The 16,453-nt window shown below is 38.5% G+C and overlaps 1 protein-coding gene across 1 annotated transcript in view; it reads right to left on the bottom strand.

Annotated features, from left to right (window-relative positions):
• si:ch73-60h1.1 (calcium/calmodulin-dependent protein kinase type IV) overlaps positions 1 to 14,183 on the bottom strand; it is a 30,381-nt gene extending 16,198 nt beyond the window's left edge. The window contains exons 1-5 of the mRNA XM_024278598.2: positions 13,343 to 14,183; positions 5,857 to 5,935; positions 5,226 to 5,288; positions 4,236 to 4,318; positions 2,842 to 2,914 (exon numbers count right to left, since the gene is read on the bottom strand). Coding sequence (XP_024134366.1) covers positions 2,842 to 2,914; positions 4,236 to 4,318; positions 5,226 to 5,288; positions 5,857 to 5,935; positions 13,343 to 13,449 — 405 coding nt within the window. The 5' untranslated portion in view covers positions 13,450 to 14,183. The remainder of the gene's footprint in view (positions 1 to 2,841; positions 2,915 to 4,235; positions 4,319 to 5,225; positions 5,289 to 5,856; positions 5,936 to 13,342) is intronic.
• Between the last annotated feature and the right edge of the window lie 2,270 nt (positions 14,184 to 16,453).

Genomic DNA, 16,453 nt, shown 5'->3' with positions numbered 1-16,453 from the left:
GTTGCTGAAAACGTGTGATCAGTTCATGCAATCAAATGAGTGGAACTACATCAAGGCCTCTCAGTTTTCTCCCACAATTCAGCTGAGATTTTCCATGCAATTAAAAATGAAACACCGACAACAATATTGGGAAGAAATAATCTTTTTTTTATATCGATCTTACCACAGCTGTTGAGAAGACTCATTCATTAACTGACTTCTGACTCTTTTCTACTGTTAAAGTTTAAACTAGTGCCCATCCCTGATATGAGTCTATTTGGTTTAGTCTGTAATTTAAGGAGCCAAGAGACACATTTTCTCATTGGCATCATGTTAGCTGAAAACTGGAATCTCCCCAGTGTGATGGAGTGGTGTCTCCTGGTTGGCACACAGGTATGAATCCAAGAAGAAGCCTCAATTAGAGGAGAAGAGAAACTGCTGGATGACTAAGCTCCTCTTTGTCTAAAGTTACTTCTTTAACTGGACTACTAAACTCAGAACGGAGAAAATACAGGAAGATCTTATGAAACTTTTCCATCCAGTCCAGTTCTACTATACAATCAATGGATAAAATGCTTGTTGATTAACTATTGCAGTTGCATCTGTAACTTTTAAGGATATAACCTACTATTTAAAATGCCCCCAAAAAAACCTTTAAATAGACTGTAAAGGTAATTTTATGGAGGTGGTCCTGCAATAGTTAAGGCTACAAAAGACAAACTGACTTTTGGTTTGGTGATTCTGATTTTAGCAACAACAGGCAGACAAAAAAATGCTGTTCTAGATCCTCTTCTTGTCATACTTGAACTTATCATCAAGGTTCTTCTGGGTAAAGTGATCCATCATCTGGTTAGATTAGATTTTGGTTAAAAATGGTAACCTTTAAATATGAGAGTGCCCCCACTTAAACTTTTTATGAAAGCATTTTTGAAAGAGGAGCCTCCCTCCTACGTGAAACAGAAACCTCTGTCTCTGCTCTGCACGGAGAAGCACTGCTAATAAAACCCCAGACGCCTTTTCTCTCCGATGAATATCTGTTTCCTCTCTCAGCGTTCGATGCAAACATGTTTAGCAAACACGCTATAATCTGAAAGGAGCAAATGAAACTTCCAACACCTCTGAAAGTGTTGATAACGTGTTTTATTCACACTCGCACCGACAAGCTGATGATCTGCTGGAGTTATGACATGTTTCACGTCTAAAAACAGCCGAGCTTCGCTGAGAGGCTGCAGAGGCTGAACAGTGCTTCTGGGGATGATTAATCCAATAATCACAATGGATGGAGGTGAATTATCCACAGCTGAGATAGAGCAGCTGATTTATCTAGTCTGAAAGACCCTTTGATGACCCTAAAAAGCAGGATCAGGATACCAAATCTGGAGCTTTGTGGTTGTCAGTGCGTGTTTTACTCCTGGAACTAAATACAGCAACTGCAGCAGCAGAGCTAACAAATAAAACCAAAGCATGTAAAACCATGAAACCTACGAAATAAAACCATCTCTCTCACACTCTGCTGGACTATTCCTACATTTTATTCAGACTAAAAATTATTTTAAAATTTGTTATAGTATTCAATTGAATTGTAGATAAATCTCACAAGGATTAGCACCACCATAAAAATAAAAATATTTAAGGAAATAAACGTGTAAAATTATGAGAAATAAGTCATAATAAAATGAGAATAGAGTAGTGATTATATGAGAAAACAATAATGTATGTGAATAAAGTCGTATAATTAGAGGGAAAAATGTCATTTTAAGAAAATAAACAAGTAAAAAAAAATGAGAAAAAGTCATAAAAAAAGGAAAAAGTTGTTATGTCATAAGAAAAAAAAGTTTTAAAAACGTATGTAAATAAATACATCAAATTATAAAAAGAAATATTGAAATTTTACAAAATAAACTTGTAAAATTATAATAATAAAGTGGCTATAGGCCTAATATGAGAAAAAAAGTAAAACAATTGCATGAATAAAGTTACAAAACCCTAAGAAATTAATCATAATTTTACAAGAAAAAAACGTGTCCAGTTTTGAGAAAAAAAGTCACAAAAATAAGAGAATAAAGTATTAGTAATATGAGTAAAAAAAGTCAGATAATTACGTTTATGAACCTGTAGAATTTTTCTGAAGAAAGGTTAATATTTTACTGTGATACATTCATAATTTCACAAGTTATAAATTGAAAATGTATTTGATAAAAATCATAAATATATGAGGAAAAAGTATGTTTAGGCTTCCAAGAAAAATAGAAACAACAAAAAAACAAACCAAAATTTTCTTTTAGCATGAGAGACACAGAGGGCACATTGTTGGCAGTGACTTCAGCATTGGTTCAGCAAATCAGGAAATACTTAGTATTTTTAGGGAGTCAACATTGAATTATTTTAAGTCTATGGACACTGAAAAGAATTTACATGAAACCAGACTTTTTCAGAGGAAGATTTGTGATCTAGAGGTACCGGCGAGTGCTCCATTTATGCCATTGGCTTTATAGTCAGGAGGATTGTAGAGGTTGACATTCATTATGACACATGAATTCATATGATAAACTGAACCTTTATGACATCGCCATAAATAGCTGCATTGATGGATTTAGTCAGCATGTAATGTAAATGGATGATGATTACACAATCCACTTTATTATAGAAAAGACATGGCTTTTTCTTGTTAAATCACAATTTTTTTCTTAGAAATTGATGAATTTATTCTTATAAAATTACATTTTTTTCTTGTAAATTAACACTTTTTTTTCTCATAAATGTATTACTTTATTCTCGTGCGTTTTTTTTCTTCGTGATGACCCTAATAATTCATTATAAAATTCCGAGTTCTTCAACTGATAAGACGAAACGGCGACTCACGGCGACGGCCTCCAGGATCTGCTTGATGACGTGGGCTGCGTCTCTCTCACTGTAGTAACCGCGCTCCACAATCCTGCAAAATCAATAAAAAAGTAAATAAAAACTGAAACTAAAACACTCGTCAGATTCATGATTGACGATGTCATCAAACCAGCTGCAGCAGCATAATCATCTGCAGTCATTCAGGCTGACACCTGCAGCTAAATCACCCTACTCCTTTATAATGAATGACCATGAACATCCACTTTGACTGCTAATGAATCTGAAACAGCAGCAGCATCTGAATATGTCCATTTAAATTTAAGCCAACTGAACAAAAGACTTTTGATAACTGAATGATCCATTAAATCGAAAAGAAAAACAACAAATATATGTATATATTATGTTAGCTGTTGGTGTTTAGTAGGAAAAGGGATTTTGTCTTACAGTTTTCACATGGCTAAAATCGCTCGATACTTTAGTTGCTCTGGTAATGTTAGGTTGGGGTTGTGAGGGGCTGAAAGCTAGCGGGAGTGTCTAAACAATTAGATGACGGAAATGACTATTATATATTAACTATTGTGTTAAACTTAAACATAAAGAGAAAATAGCTTTTTTTAAGAATATGAAATAGTTTATAACTTTTGACAGAGCTTTGCATGATATCCTTTCAAAATAAAATACATCCTACACCATTGGATCATGTCAATGCAGTAAATGCAGTAGGAAGTGTAAAGTCATCAATGATAAAAGAAAAATGGTTTATTTTACTGCTTCTGGTGCATTTCTGTCACAAATCATGAATATGACCAACAAAAACTAAATCAGATGTAATTAAGTGACCCCTACCACATATTAAAACCATGAGGCACACTTTAAATCCTTGAATTTGTTCAAAAAATTGCTTTATAATCCACTGGATTATAACGTTAATTCTGGTTGTGCTAACTGACAATAAATTGATTTTCTGTGATAAATGAAGCTCAAAATTCAGTTCAAATGTGTCAGTATGATGTTGATAAACTACAAAGGATTGATGCAGAATTACAGCTGCCTCATTGAAAGATCCACACTGTCCTTCAACTGTTTGTAAATGTGTTGAATAAAGCTTAAGATAATTTACCTTTTCTTACTTTACTACTTACTTACTTTTTTATTTACAGTTACCTTTTTAAAACATTTTAGTTTAACCAAAGAGCCCCAACGGAGAGGTCAAAGAGTCACGTGTGGATCCGGAGCTGCAGGTTGCAGACCCCTGGTCTACAGTCTTATTCCATCAAAATGATCTGCCTTTCAAGATGAAAAGTCTGTTCTGGTCCCGTATTTTTCCCAAAAGGGCGACTATAGTCTGAAGAATACAGTAAGTCATTTTTAGCAGCTAAATCAATAACTACAACAAAAGCAGCTGTTCTTACCGGTCAAAAAGCTCTCCTCCCGTCACCAGCTCCAGCACGAGTGCGATGTCAGTGTCTGTTTCAAAGATCTCCTTTAGCTGAATCTAAACCACAAAAAAGTAGGATTTTCAATACATTTTCCACAACGTTTCTATTCTACAAATGTTTTTAAGCTTCACTCTTTCTGCAGTGGGTTTTTCTTTTGACCATTCTAACATTGTAGCTCTATGTGTATCATTTTAAAGAAGTCACCCCCTAGTTCGGGAATTGTGTTGAATTTAAAGCAAAGTCTTTGAGAATTACAGCATATCTAGCAATTTCTGAATTGCTTTATTGCAGCTCTGCAGGACCACTGGAGCGACATGCAAAAACAATAATAAAAGTCATGCAAAGACCAGAGAGATAACAGGCAAAATATGCACTTTAGAGTCAGTCCAGTGAAACATTGTTCAGGGCAGTTCCGTATGTCAGAGGAAACAATGGACCATCTGCCCTTCCATCCATCCATTAGCTGCAGCCACTTTCCGGAAGTCACAGTGAGCTTTTTATAATTGGCTTTGGGGGAAGACAGATGGGGGCGACCTGTATACGGCGCCGGTTTATGGCAGAACAGCGGAACATTATGAATGTTCAGATAGACAGCTGCTCACTGTTCACAGAAGTGAACACTAAAGTGTCCTCCAACCATTGCAACGAAGATGTGCAAATTATGCTCTTAAAAGCCAGTTTTCCCTTTGAAGTTCTTTCCTTCTCTCAAAGTGAGTCCCACATTTGCTTTTGACAACTAAAACTTTGGTTCTTCATTTAATTTGACATCATAGTACCTGTTTGTAATAAAGTAAAACCCAATTAGTCATTAGTTATTAGAGACATTTACAGTTTTAACTTAAATCAATATTTACAATGTCCCTTTAAAGACTTTAGAAGAAAATTGGAAATAATTCAAATTTTATTGCTTATTAACCATGACTTGACCAATATCTAAAGGCTCCAGGGTGACAGCATACTTACAATGTTGGGATGTGAGAGACGTAACAAGACACCAATTTCTGTTCGAACTATTTTCTTATCGATCTGAAAAAGAGGACAGGCAGACAGCAGGAATGTCATAATGTTGATATGTCGGCACCACAAGGGCTGAAAAGTGTGAAATAAAATGATCAAAAACTGAAGATTTATTGATCCATCCATCCATCTATCCTGGACAGGTCGTCAATCTGTCACAGGGCCACAATCAAAGACTAATACACACTCACATTCACACCTAGGGACAATTTAGAGACACAAATTAACCAATGATGCTTGTTTTTGGACTGTGGAAAGAAACCGGAGAAAACCCACTCATGCACACAGAAAGGTCCCAGCCAGAATTCAAACCAGGGTCATCCCGCTCTGAGGCGAGAGCACCAACCACTGTACCACCCAGCAGCCTGTCTGTTACAAAACACCTAAACTGTGACTGTCTTTACATTCATGTCTGAAAATGAGTTGAGTTGTAGACAGGTGGAGAAGAAGGAAAGCACCACAGATGTGTGCTAGCAGAGGCCATTTGTTTTCATCTTCTGCCAATGTCCTTACATTTTCACAAGCAATACTACAAACTCAAGGCTTGCAAGGACATTTTGGCTCCGGAGACACTGACCGTTTTCTTCAGGACTTTGACAGCGTAGGGTTTCTGGGTCTGCTTCTCCTCACAGCGATACACGATGGACGTTGCTCCTCTGAAAGAACAAAACAACCTCAGAGACAATCTTACATGGAATCTCAAGAACAAGTTCAAACTTTTCCAAAAAGTTTAGTAGAAGAATTCATTTGATCTATTGTAAAACCATCCCAAGCTGCCTTTTATGAATGATAATGGTGTGATTTTCTGAGTTGTTGGTGCTCATTTCCCATCATCCTTTTATTTACTCTCTCTTCCGCGAGCTTAAAGCCCCTCACACTCCCCAACCTAACATTACTGGTGCAACAAAAATGATGAGCAATATTGCAGCTATGCAGTCGTACGGTTTTAAGCCAGATGTCAGCTCAGACGAGGAAAACAAAAACGAACATGGATCTATTTTTTACCTAGTGAATGCATTAGAAAAAACCCATTGTAGCTTCTACTGGCTTTTTCCATCTGCATTGTATTTGTCTGTTTCTGGTTCACAACAATTAGAATGAAGAAACACTCAAAAATGCAATTTTGAGCATAATTTTCTTTATACATGTCTTCCATCATGAGAAAAAAGCCATTTTCAGCACTATTTTCATCAGAGTGGGTCTTTTAGTCACAAATATAATAGCTTTAACAGCCGAAAGCTCAAAACAGTTGATTGAGTGAGTTGTTTTATTTTAATTGCTTTAGAGAGGCAAACAAAAGGCCTCGAGTGCAGAAAAGATGATTTTGTTGTCACAGAATGCCTTTTTTAAGCCCTTTAATCCAAATTCAAAATCCACTGCTGTTACGTAATTTACCTCATTTCAGCTGTTTCTTTTTTTGAGCCCCTTACGTGCAGAAGGACTCACAACGTGAAAGTCCTTCTGAGAGACGACGGATTCTTAGAAACGGTGCAGGAACTTTTCCTTCTCTGCTTTGTGTTCCCACTGATGTGGGCGCTGACCTTTCCCAGTGTGACATTCTCAGATGTCCGCTGAATGTCATCATCTGGATCTCCATCATGAGTATTGTTGGTTGATAACTGGCCAATCTGTCTTCATTTACAGACTCCCTCAAAGGTTGGGTGTCTGAATCCCCCCACCCCCAACGATGGAGAGCTTTGGTTGAACCACAATATTGACAGGGTCGTGAAAGTTATAAAAAATGAAGGCATTGTTACTCTGAGTGAGTACGTTTTCTTCAATTTGCAGCAAGATTTTCTTTGTAAAAACACATTTCAAGTATGAAATTGCAGTATGGTAAATAGAAGTGTGTACATTTTTACTTGAAAGACACAAGAATGCCGTCAATGTTTAATTAATGCTAGACCGCTTGATAGAATTCGGACACCAAAAAATAGGATCACTACTTAAAAGAAAACAATCACAAAGTGAAGATAACTTATTGTGCGCAGACAAACTTCACAAACAACGATGCTCTAAATGGCTAGAATAATTTGTATTTTGTTTTTACTAGTCTCTTTTGTTCTGTGGTTTCATCACCTTACACTGAAAAAATGTCCTTCCAAAGCAAGTTAAAAAATATAGAATAAAATATATTTTTGTATATTTTTTTTGTTAAAAGTGATAGAACTGGAAGAAATTGATTTTTTAAGATTTCTTGAAAGTTGCGTTAAGACAAAAACAAATCTTGAAAACTATCAACTATATACATATATATATATATAACTATAAATATTAATATTTAGATATATTTTTCTGGTGATTGTAAATATTATCCTATAAAATAAGTGTGTGTTGCTAAAAAAAAAAAAAAGACTTTTAAATCTTTAAAGTAGGTCCATGTATTTTGATACACTTTTCCCTCCAAAGTATATCATATTTTGCGCCACAACAGTCCAACTAACATGATTTCTAAACTGTAATCCTCTAAAAGTAAGACCAGAATTACACGTTTTAAAACGAATTTGTCCTCAAAGTTACATATTTACTTTGAAAATTTTTGTCTTGCTTGTGTTAAATGCATTAGGACTGCTGAGTGAAGAAAAACGTATAAAACGTAAGAAAAGAAAGTGTGTTTAATTAGATATGTTTTCTTATCATTGGATTTTTTTGTAGATTAAATGACTCAATGAGATTTTAAAGTCCAAATCCGACCATCGTTTGATCGAAGTTTTGGTCAATTAATTGTCATTTTAGCTACAATCAAAAAAGCAGAAGTTCATTAGAAATTCACCTGTGAGTTGTGGACAGAACCGTTAGGTGGAATAAGCCCACCCCCACTTCCCGTCACCCTTCTGTTTACACACTCTCCCGTTAGCTTACAGCCCCTCAAAACCCCAACTTAACATTAACATCACCAAAAATGGTGAGCATTATCTGAGGTATCCGAACAGTTTGGGGCCAAATATCAGCTCGGACAAGGAAAACAAAGATGTACATGGATCTGTTTGTCAAAAGATAAATACACTGATATTGTGGCTTGCTGGTTTTAGCTTTGACGTCACAGCTACAAGCTTTATCGCTTTTTTTCTTATCCTGATTCACACTGGTTTGAATAAATTAATACTCATAATTTTCTTTACATTTTTGTCCTCCATCATGAGAAACATGCGACAAGAACATGTTAAAAACAGTATTTTCCTCAGACTGGGTCTTTAAACTTGTTTCTGTCAAATTATTTTTATTCTTTCCAATTGAACTGAATTCTTGCTAATGATGTTGGTATTTTCCTGTGTGTCTTGTTGAGATTTGAATGGGGTGTTCTATTTTTGCATGGCTCCACATCGGCTCCGGACGTGATGAGGTCTCCTGATGCCAGAGAGCTCCCAGAAACTCCCATCTTTTAATCAGATCTATTTCAAGAACACATTATGTCACAGAGAGCTCTCACCTCTCACTGAGGTGTAAACGCCGTTCCTTTCGACGGCCTCTTTTTACCTCGCTTGTGTTCTGCTGGCGCTTCCCAGTGCATCTCTCATGTATCTGTTCCCCAGCCACTTATTCAGACCTGATGAGTGCCGTGAGCCGTGTGGGTCTACTTTTTTTGCTGGTTGCATTTTAGCAGTAGGACTGGGTTGGTTTGTTTTGGCTGAGTTTGAGGGCCGGCCGCGGTGTTTGTGTGCTTCAGGTGAGATCTGGTTTTCTGTTGGGGGGCAAACGGAGAAAACAGATCCATCTGAAAGACAGTGACACGCACACAAACACACGCGCAGTCCTTGCTGGTCACCATGGCAACAGGCCACCTGGTAACAGAGCTGGTGGCGGTGCGCTCTCATGACAGAAATCACCGCTGACATAATTTTACCTTTTGCCGGTTTTACCATAGATCCACACAACGGAGGAGAACGCCAACACGAATGCACATAGAGTAAACAAGACTCGTAAACATGCAAACAAACCAACATGGGTCTGCAGTCTCTGTGGAACAGCCTTCCTCGTTTTCTATTTGCACAGAACAAGAACCAAACACAAGATGGCAAACATGATCCACAGAAGGACTGAAGCATGCAGGCGCTTTAATGGAGTGGAAGTGGCGTAAAAATAACTGTGGACGTTCTGAATTCAAAGAGTTACTTTACGAGAGAGGACTCAAAACCATCAAACTCTGTGTTTAGGACAAAGCGGAGTGATCTGTTTTTGATGTTTTTATGTGTCGCTGGTGCACTTTTTTCCCACTGTGCGTTCGTCAGGCAGTGACAGGACGGCCTGCTGTAAACGCCGCCATAACAGGAATGAAATCAAGTGTGTTGAGCCGTCATAAAAGGATGTTTGCTCGAAGCTGCAGGCTGCACCTCTGCTGATGACCGTTTCTGATAGCTGCTCGCTGAAATGTTTTCAGTCAGTGGTGTGAAATCGTGGGTTCTACCCAAAACAGATGGAGCAGCTCTTGAAGGGCTTATGCCAAGCTTTTCTTAAGTCTTTCAGAGTAAACTATATCCATATATGTGATCATGTGGGACACTAAAGAACAAATTATTTATTAAATGTGAGTCATTTTTGTGTTTCCTACCCGGAAGTAAGATACCTCGATCTCTGAGGCTCCGCCTTTCGCTGCTTTCATGATGATTTCATGATGTCAACCTAGAGCTGGTCTCGTCAGCGCCAACGAGAACACACAACATACAAACTTTTGCAAAGATGGATGTGCATACTGTATATCTTCCTTTAGTAGCCCCGGCTATCACTACAACCAAGAGCTAGCTGAGCGATAAAGCTAGCGGCTTAACACTGCTAGCTTCACAGAGAAATTGGTTGTTTGTGTTCGTCTGGGGGCCGGTTTTGGCACTTTGCCCTTTGAGGGGGTTCATGTCAACTACAAAAGCTCCACAGCAACAAAGGCCACTTTGAGAGAAAGTTAACGCATTTTTAGCCATGTTTAAGGCTGATGTACGAAAACTTATAACCCAACAAACAAATGTTGAACACCACTTTACTTGTTTTTTATCCTTTTTCAGCAGTTGTGATAGGCTAAAGACCACAAAATTGACTTATAACTCATTAACAATAAATATTAAAAGTCTGTTTATGTAATGAATCTCTAGTATGATTGTTTTTGAGGCAGGCAATAGAATTCAACTAAATCACTCAGTTATTAGGCTAAACCTAATTTTGAAAACAATGATAATAAAAATTAAAAAGACCAAACTTTACTTAAATTGAGCACAATTTTTTGTGGCTTGTTTTTGCAATTCCTGCCAAGTGTAATTCCAGGAGAAGTAAGTGCAGCCCAGCGAGACACCAGCTCTAGTTGTGTAGTTTTTCTTTGAACTGCAGAGATGCCATTACTTTGGAGTTCAGTCTGCAGAAACTTCAGAGGGGCTCGAGCCCAGAGAGCACTGAGCTAATGAGTCACAGAGGGACGCTGAGTCACAAGCAACAATCTTCTAATATCATCCATTCACTCAGATGTACAAGTCAAAAAGGACTCCTGAAATATATGATAATTAATCTTAGTCGTGCTTTAAAACTGCATAATGCAATATTCATCAGTGCATAAAAATGGTTTGGAGCACATCAAAAGAACAGAAGTTTGGGGTAAAACTCACTACAACATGAACCAAAAAGAAAATACTTCTATTTATTTGTCCAAAAACGGATAATTATGCATTTAAGATCTGAATATGTTATCAATTGTTTCAACTGAAAACTTTTTGAAGCCAGGAAATGAGACAAGAAAAAAAAAAACGTTTTAACCATATTAATGAAACAAGCCCAGCAAGACATATTTAGGTCACCTGTCAATCTAATTTCCTCCCTGATATGTCAATTATAAAATTAAATAGTTAGACTCCAAATTATCCTTGATACACATTATGTAAAGCAATTATAATTGCAAAGCTAAAAAAATTAAGTTTGCTTTTGTTAAACAGCTGAATCCCTTGGCAACAAGCACCCACATTGTCTGCATGTAATATCACAGGCTTGTGGTTTCCGGGATCTTTGTAAGATCTGAACTTTACTGAATGTTGAATCACAAACTGATAGAAATTTATTTATGTATTTATTTAACCCTTATTTAACCAGGAAAAAAATCGCGTTGAGATCTACTGATCCTGGTCAAGAGGCAAAAATGACACACACCCAAGACACATAACTACAATTAATTCTTGTTTTACTACTGCAAATAACAGTACAGGCGATATATTCATATTTAAATTGAGTCTCGTTTCACCCAAAACTCTCTGAAGCTTCATTCACACTGGCCTCAGTAGCATGAAGACCAGTGGCCACGTTCAATGTAAAGTCTGTGTTGACATGTATGTTCTGCGTTTAAAACTCCTGCGTTCTTACTACAAGTTTCCACGACTGTTTTCAGGCTCTACGTACAGAACATGCGGCCATTCAACACCTGTTGCAAGTTAAACACTTTGACCAATCAGAGACTCAGATTTGGTTGTGAAGGATTTTTGGAAAATTTATCATGTAGAGCAAATGAATAATCTTGGTTTTATATGACAAGACTTTCATGTATTGGAATACATACGTAAAAGAAAAACACAGGTGCTAGTTAACAGTAGAAAAAGAAGAAGAAGCCCATCCCTGTTTGTCCAGAGTGAACATCATGAGCTGTACTTGCATTCAGAACCAGTGTTCAGCGTGTTTTTTGAACGTACGTCACATGGCTGATGTGGATGTAGACTGCAACGCTTCTCTTTACTCAAAATATTAAGTGAGTTAGGTCACTGTGTATCTTTGTTACCGTGTTGGATCATCTTAGTTTACCATTTTGTGCAACATCGCTCTTCCTCTACTCACAACTTTCCCTCAGATGACATTGTGAGAACACTTTGGCGCTCTTGAAGAGCAAAAAGACACCCAATTTTCCATCAAAACATGAAGATGACTCAGGCTCCTGTAATCCTTCAGATTCCTGATTCAGTAGCACAACTGTGCTAAATGTTGGGTACTGATACACATGTATTTTAGTAGCTGTTTATAGTGATTTTTGTTGAAAAGACCAAGAAAACTATTTTTTGAAGGTGTTTGAACAAGTCCGTCCTACGTGTTGCTTATTTATTTATACAAAATTAGATTATTGAAGTGGTTCATGGTACTTGGTTGAACCAGTGACTGTATATGAAAACTGGACAGAGTTAGTGTGACCTCACCCATTGAAATTGGCTCCTTCCAGTTCCAAACAAATGAAGTCAGTTGACATATTTTTGGCGATACACACAGTGATTGGTCCGAATAGGTTTGAGTCATTTCTATGGCAACCACTCTCACCAATCAGGAGTGAGCTTGTTGAGAGTCCACACACTGACCTCTTCCCTACACTCCACATGAGACCTACTGAGGCACCTGATTGTCAGATTATAATTTCAATAACTTGCACTAGTATCGTGAAAAACAGATAATCAAGAACATGAAAAATAAAGGATGGTTATTCTGACAAACAGAATGACTAAGTAATAGCTGTTTATTTCTCAGTAGAAGTCAATGGGATTTTGACTTCTTGGAGCCAGCAAGTACTTCCTGTTTGGAATGCCAGAGGGGAGGAGTCACTCAGTCCAGTTCTCATTTACACTCAACGGTTGACCCCTTTAAATCCAATGTAGCATCATAAATTTCACATATATTTCTTCAGTATAAAACATTTCGTATTTGTGCACCTACTGACAAAAGTTTCTACTCTAGAAAGTTGTAAAGGAACAGGAAGTTTGAAACCTTCATCTTTGCGCTGATATGGGCTAAATGAGAAATGCATAATTGCTTGATTTGTTTAAATTAAAATAAACATTTTTTTTCTGTTTTCTACTGATTCTGATGAAAATCAGTTTTGAAACATCTGGATTTGATATGGGCATGTAAACTGGCTCACTGCTACAGAGCGTGTGCACTGTTCTCGCGTGATTTGGGGATTAAACTTTCACATTTCGAATCAGTAGGAGACATGTGTGAACGGGATGGGTTTTTAAACTTAATCCGGGATTCTGGGTGGACACAGTGCGTAAAACTTCAAACCACGCGGGGGTCCACGTGACCCCTCCCCCTTTTAAACCCGATACTGATGTGATCCAAACCTGCCCAGCTCGGATCCCAGAGTGTAGAAGTCCTCCACCGTCCCGTCCCGCCGCGACCCGTCCACCCAGAACTCCACCGGCTCCGAACCCGGACGGGACGTCGGCATGGTTGTCTCAGGACCCCACTATCGGACACGACTGGACCGAGAACCCAGCCCAAGATTACACCGAGACCTGATTGGACGCGATCGGAACCAGGAGAACAGTAATCCAGATCAGATCTCAGATTTAAATCCAGCTGGATAAAACCCAGATTAGAGCCACAGAGGGGGGGTGGTTCATGATGCTGATGGGCTCTAATCCAGACCGGCAGCGGGAGGAGGAGATGGATCCGCCTGCTCCCTCCAACTCTGGATCAGGACCGCTTGAGCTGTCCGCCACAAATAAGATGCAAAGACAAACTAATGAAGGCGCCGAACCGCCCCGTTCCAATCACGACTCTTTAATCCAGAATGGAACCAGAGCTGGGATCCAGACGTGTCGCAGCTTCCATCGGGCCTCGGGACCTGTCATATGCGGGATCAGTTCAGTCCAACACCCCCTTCTGGGTTTTCATCCCCTGATTTCCGCGGTTTGCTGCTGGGATCGGGTCTGTCTGCGTCTCCGGAGCCTCCTGGTGGCGGTGCAGCCGTCAGAGGAGCGGGACCGCAGCGCGGCTGCGCGTCAGCCGCGAGCAGAGAGGGAAACCCGCCGCGGCTCGGTGTGGGATGTCAAAGCTGGATGCTGGAAGGTTTGAATCCCGGCCAGCGCTGCTCCAGATGTCCGCTGGACCTGCGGCGAGAGATGCTGCTGAAAACCCCCCAAAGCCCCGCCCCCTGACCAATCAGCGAACTGCTGGTGGATGAGCCGCGCGCTCATTGGAGGACCAGCCTGTCCGTCAGAGCGGCCACTCCTGTCTGTCGCTTTCCCTCAGCAGCCTTCAAACAGAAATAACCCAAATACATAAATGTGCATTAGAATGACAAGTATTGGCTCGGATTTTGAAGATTCAAACCTGCAACCCCAGCTGACAAAGGACGAAAAACACACAATTTATCTACTTAAATACAACCGTTTACTCATGTTACTTTTCTTTTTCAAATCATGTGAAGTATCATACGCCGAAATTAGTTATTTACTATCTATTTAAAAAGGCACATAGAAAACTAAACTGACATCTTATTTTTATCTTTTCACTCTATAACTTTTCCTATCACATTACCTACATTTCTAAGACCCCTGTCTCATTAGCATGGTCCAAACTTTCCTGATAATCCCATTGTATATCATTTGATCAGTCTTCTGTCCTCGTAGTTCATCGTCATTCCACTCGGGGCAGTAGAGAGGCTTTACCTGCTTGTAGCAAAGTGGCTGCCTCGGAATCTCAAAACCAATTTTGTCAGGGATTTTTTGGTTTCCATAAAATGTTATAAACTTTATGGCAAGAATAACTTGGCTATAACTTATTTATTGTTATGGATTCTTTAATGACTACTTGCTGTACTAAACAAATGTATTTTTTTAAATAATTACCTCAAAAATACCATGTTCAAAATGTGTGGATCGAATTTGAGACAGTGGGTTAAAAAGGTGATTTTTCCTGAACACTCATGTCAATATTTTTACATCTATTGTAAAAATATGGTAAAAATATATGTGTGTAGTCAGACTGGACACATTTGGTTATCTTAAAGTGAACCAGAGTTTGTTTCCTCCAATAATCTAGAACAAATTTTCAGTCTGAATACACTCAAGCGGACTCTGCTCACTGAATGTCGTGAGTGTATTGAGGAACTGCTCTCTTTAATCCATCTTTTGAGATGGTCATGGCTTGTTTTCAATCGGAATGAACTCAGTTTCACTCTGAGTTTTTCTCAGTCTGTAAACCCTCCGTGCTCTGAGCGGAATAACTGGACCAAAACAGCAACCATATAGTCGGGCATTACAGGATGTAAACAGAGTAGCAGACGGATGAAACACAGCAACTCATTTACATTTGGTCAGATTAAAGCAACTTTTATCGTAATACACATTGCTTCTCACCCTGTTTTACTGACAATCTTTCTGTCATAGACACTTATCAATGTACCTTCTAGGTGATCATCTCCTCAGTAACCACCTTGGAGCATGCCTCTGCTCCGCCGTGCTAAAGCAGTAGTAAAAAGTATTGTACCTGACGTTGATGCAGATGTTCAAATTGGTCAGCGAAATATAACGTTTGAAAAAGTGAATTATCCTGACAAGGATTGCAGAGCACAGGACTTCCATTAATCTTTCTCTCATTGCATGGATGTGTCCTCAGCGTGTGTGACCCGGGCCGGACAACAAACAGCAGGTCAGGCTAAATTTGTTAAAAGCCAAAAGAGGCCTGTTGTCCAGATGTGAGTGTGCTCGGTGCTCATCAGTGAAAGCGCTGCAGGTCTGGAGGCAGGTAAGCAGCTGTTGGACACAAAACGGATTAAACATGACAAAAAAAGTAAATCAGATGTTAAAATGTACACATGTGCAGCTGCAAACAGGAATCTCCATGACAGCAAAATAAATTCACCTCCATTCCAATCTGTTTAAGTAGATTTATTTTAAATACAGATGATCCTGATAATTGTTGTTTTAGAACACTTCAAACTGTTTGCAGGAACAGATATACTTGTTGACATTAATATTTTTGCCTCTTTTTACTTCTCTCAGCTAATTTCAAACTGTAAAAGATTTATTTTTTCTTTTGTCTTTTTAGTTTTTTTAATTTCAAGCTACGCTGCATTTGATACCCACAATGCCTTTTTAGACATAGCTGAAAGGACTTTATGATCCTTTTTTGCTTGAAAAAAACAGAACTTAAATTAAGTATGTTGTTTTTTTTTCTAATGAAGCTATTACATTTCAGCAGATTAGACGCCCTGCAGTTATGATTATTCCACAGTGGTGATCAAGCAGTGAACAGTAGAGCCACAAAAATCAAAGAGAGGTAACAATGATTTTCTAGGAAGAGTGTACAAGTGTACAATTACTTCATTTTTGGCATTGTGACAGTTATATTTCATAATTTTTAGACATTCTTTGTGGTCAGGATAACAACTGAGATCACAAGGTTTCTACACTGTGGTTTTAGTGTGTCATTTGCAGTTTCAGTAA

Source organism: Oryzias melastigma, linkage group LG4 (genome assembly GCF_002922805.2).
Source record: "Oryzias melastigma strain HK-1 linkage group LG4, ASM292280v2, whole genome shotgun sequence".
NCBI lineage: Eukaryota > Metazoa > Chordata > Actinopteri > Beloniformes > Adrianichthyidae > Oryzias > Oryzias melastigma.
Note: the sequence above shows the minus strand (reverse complement) of the source record. Positions and strands in the feature narration are given on the sequence as shown.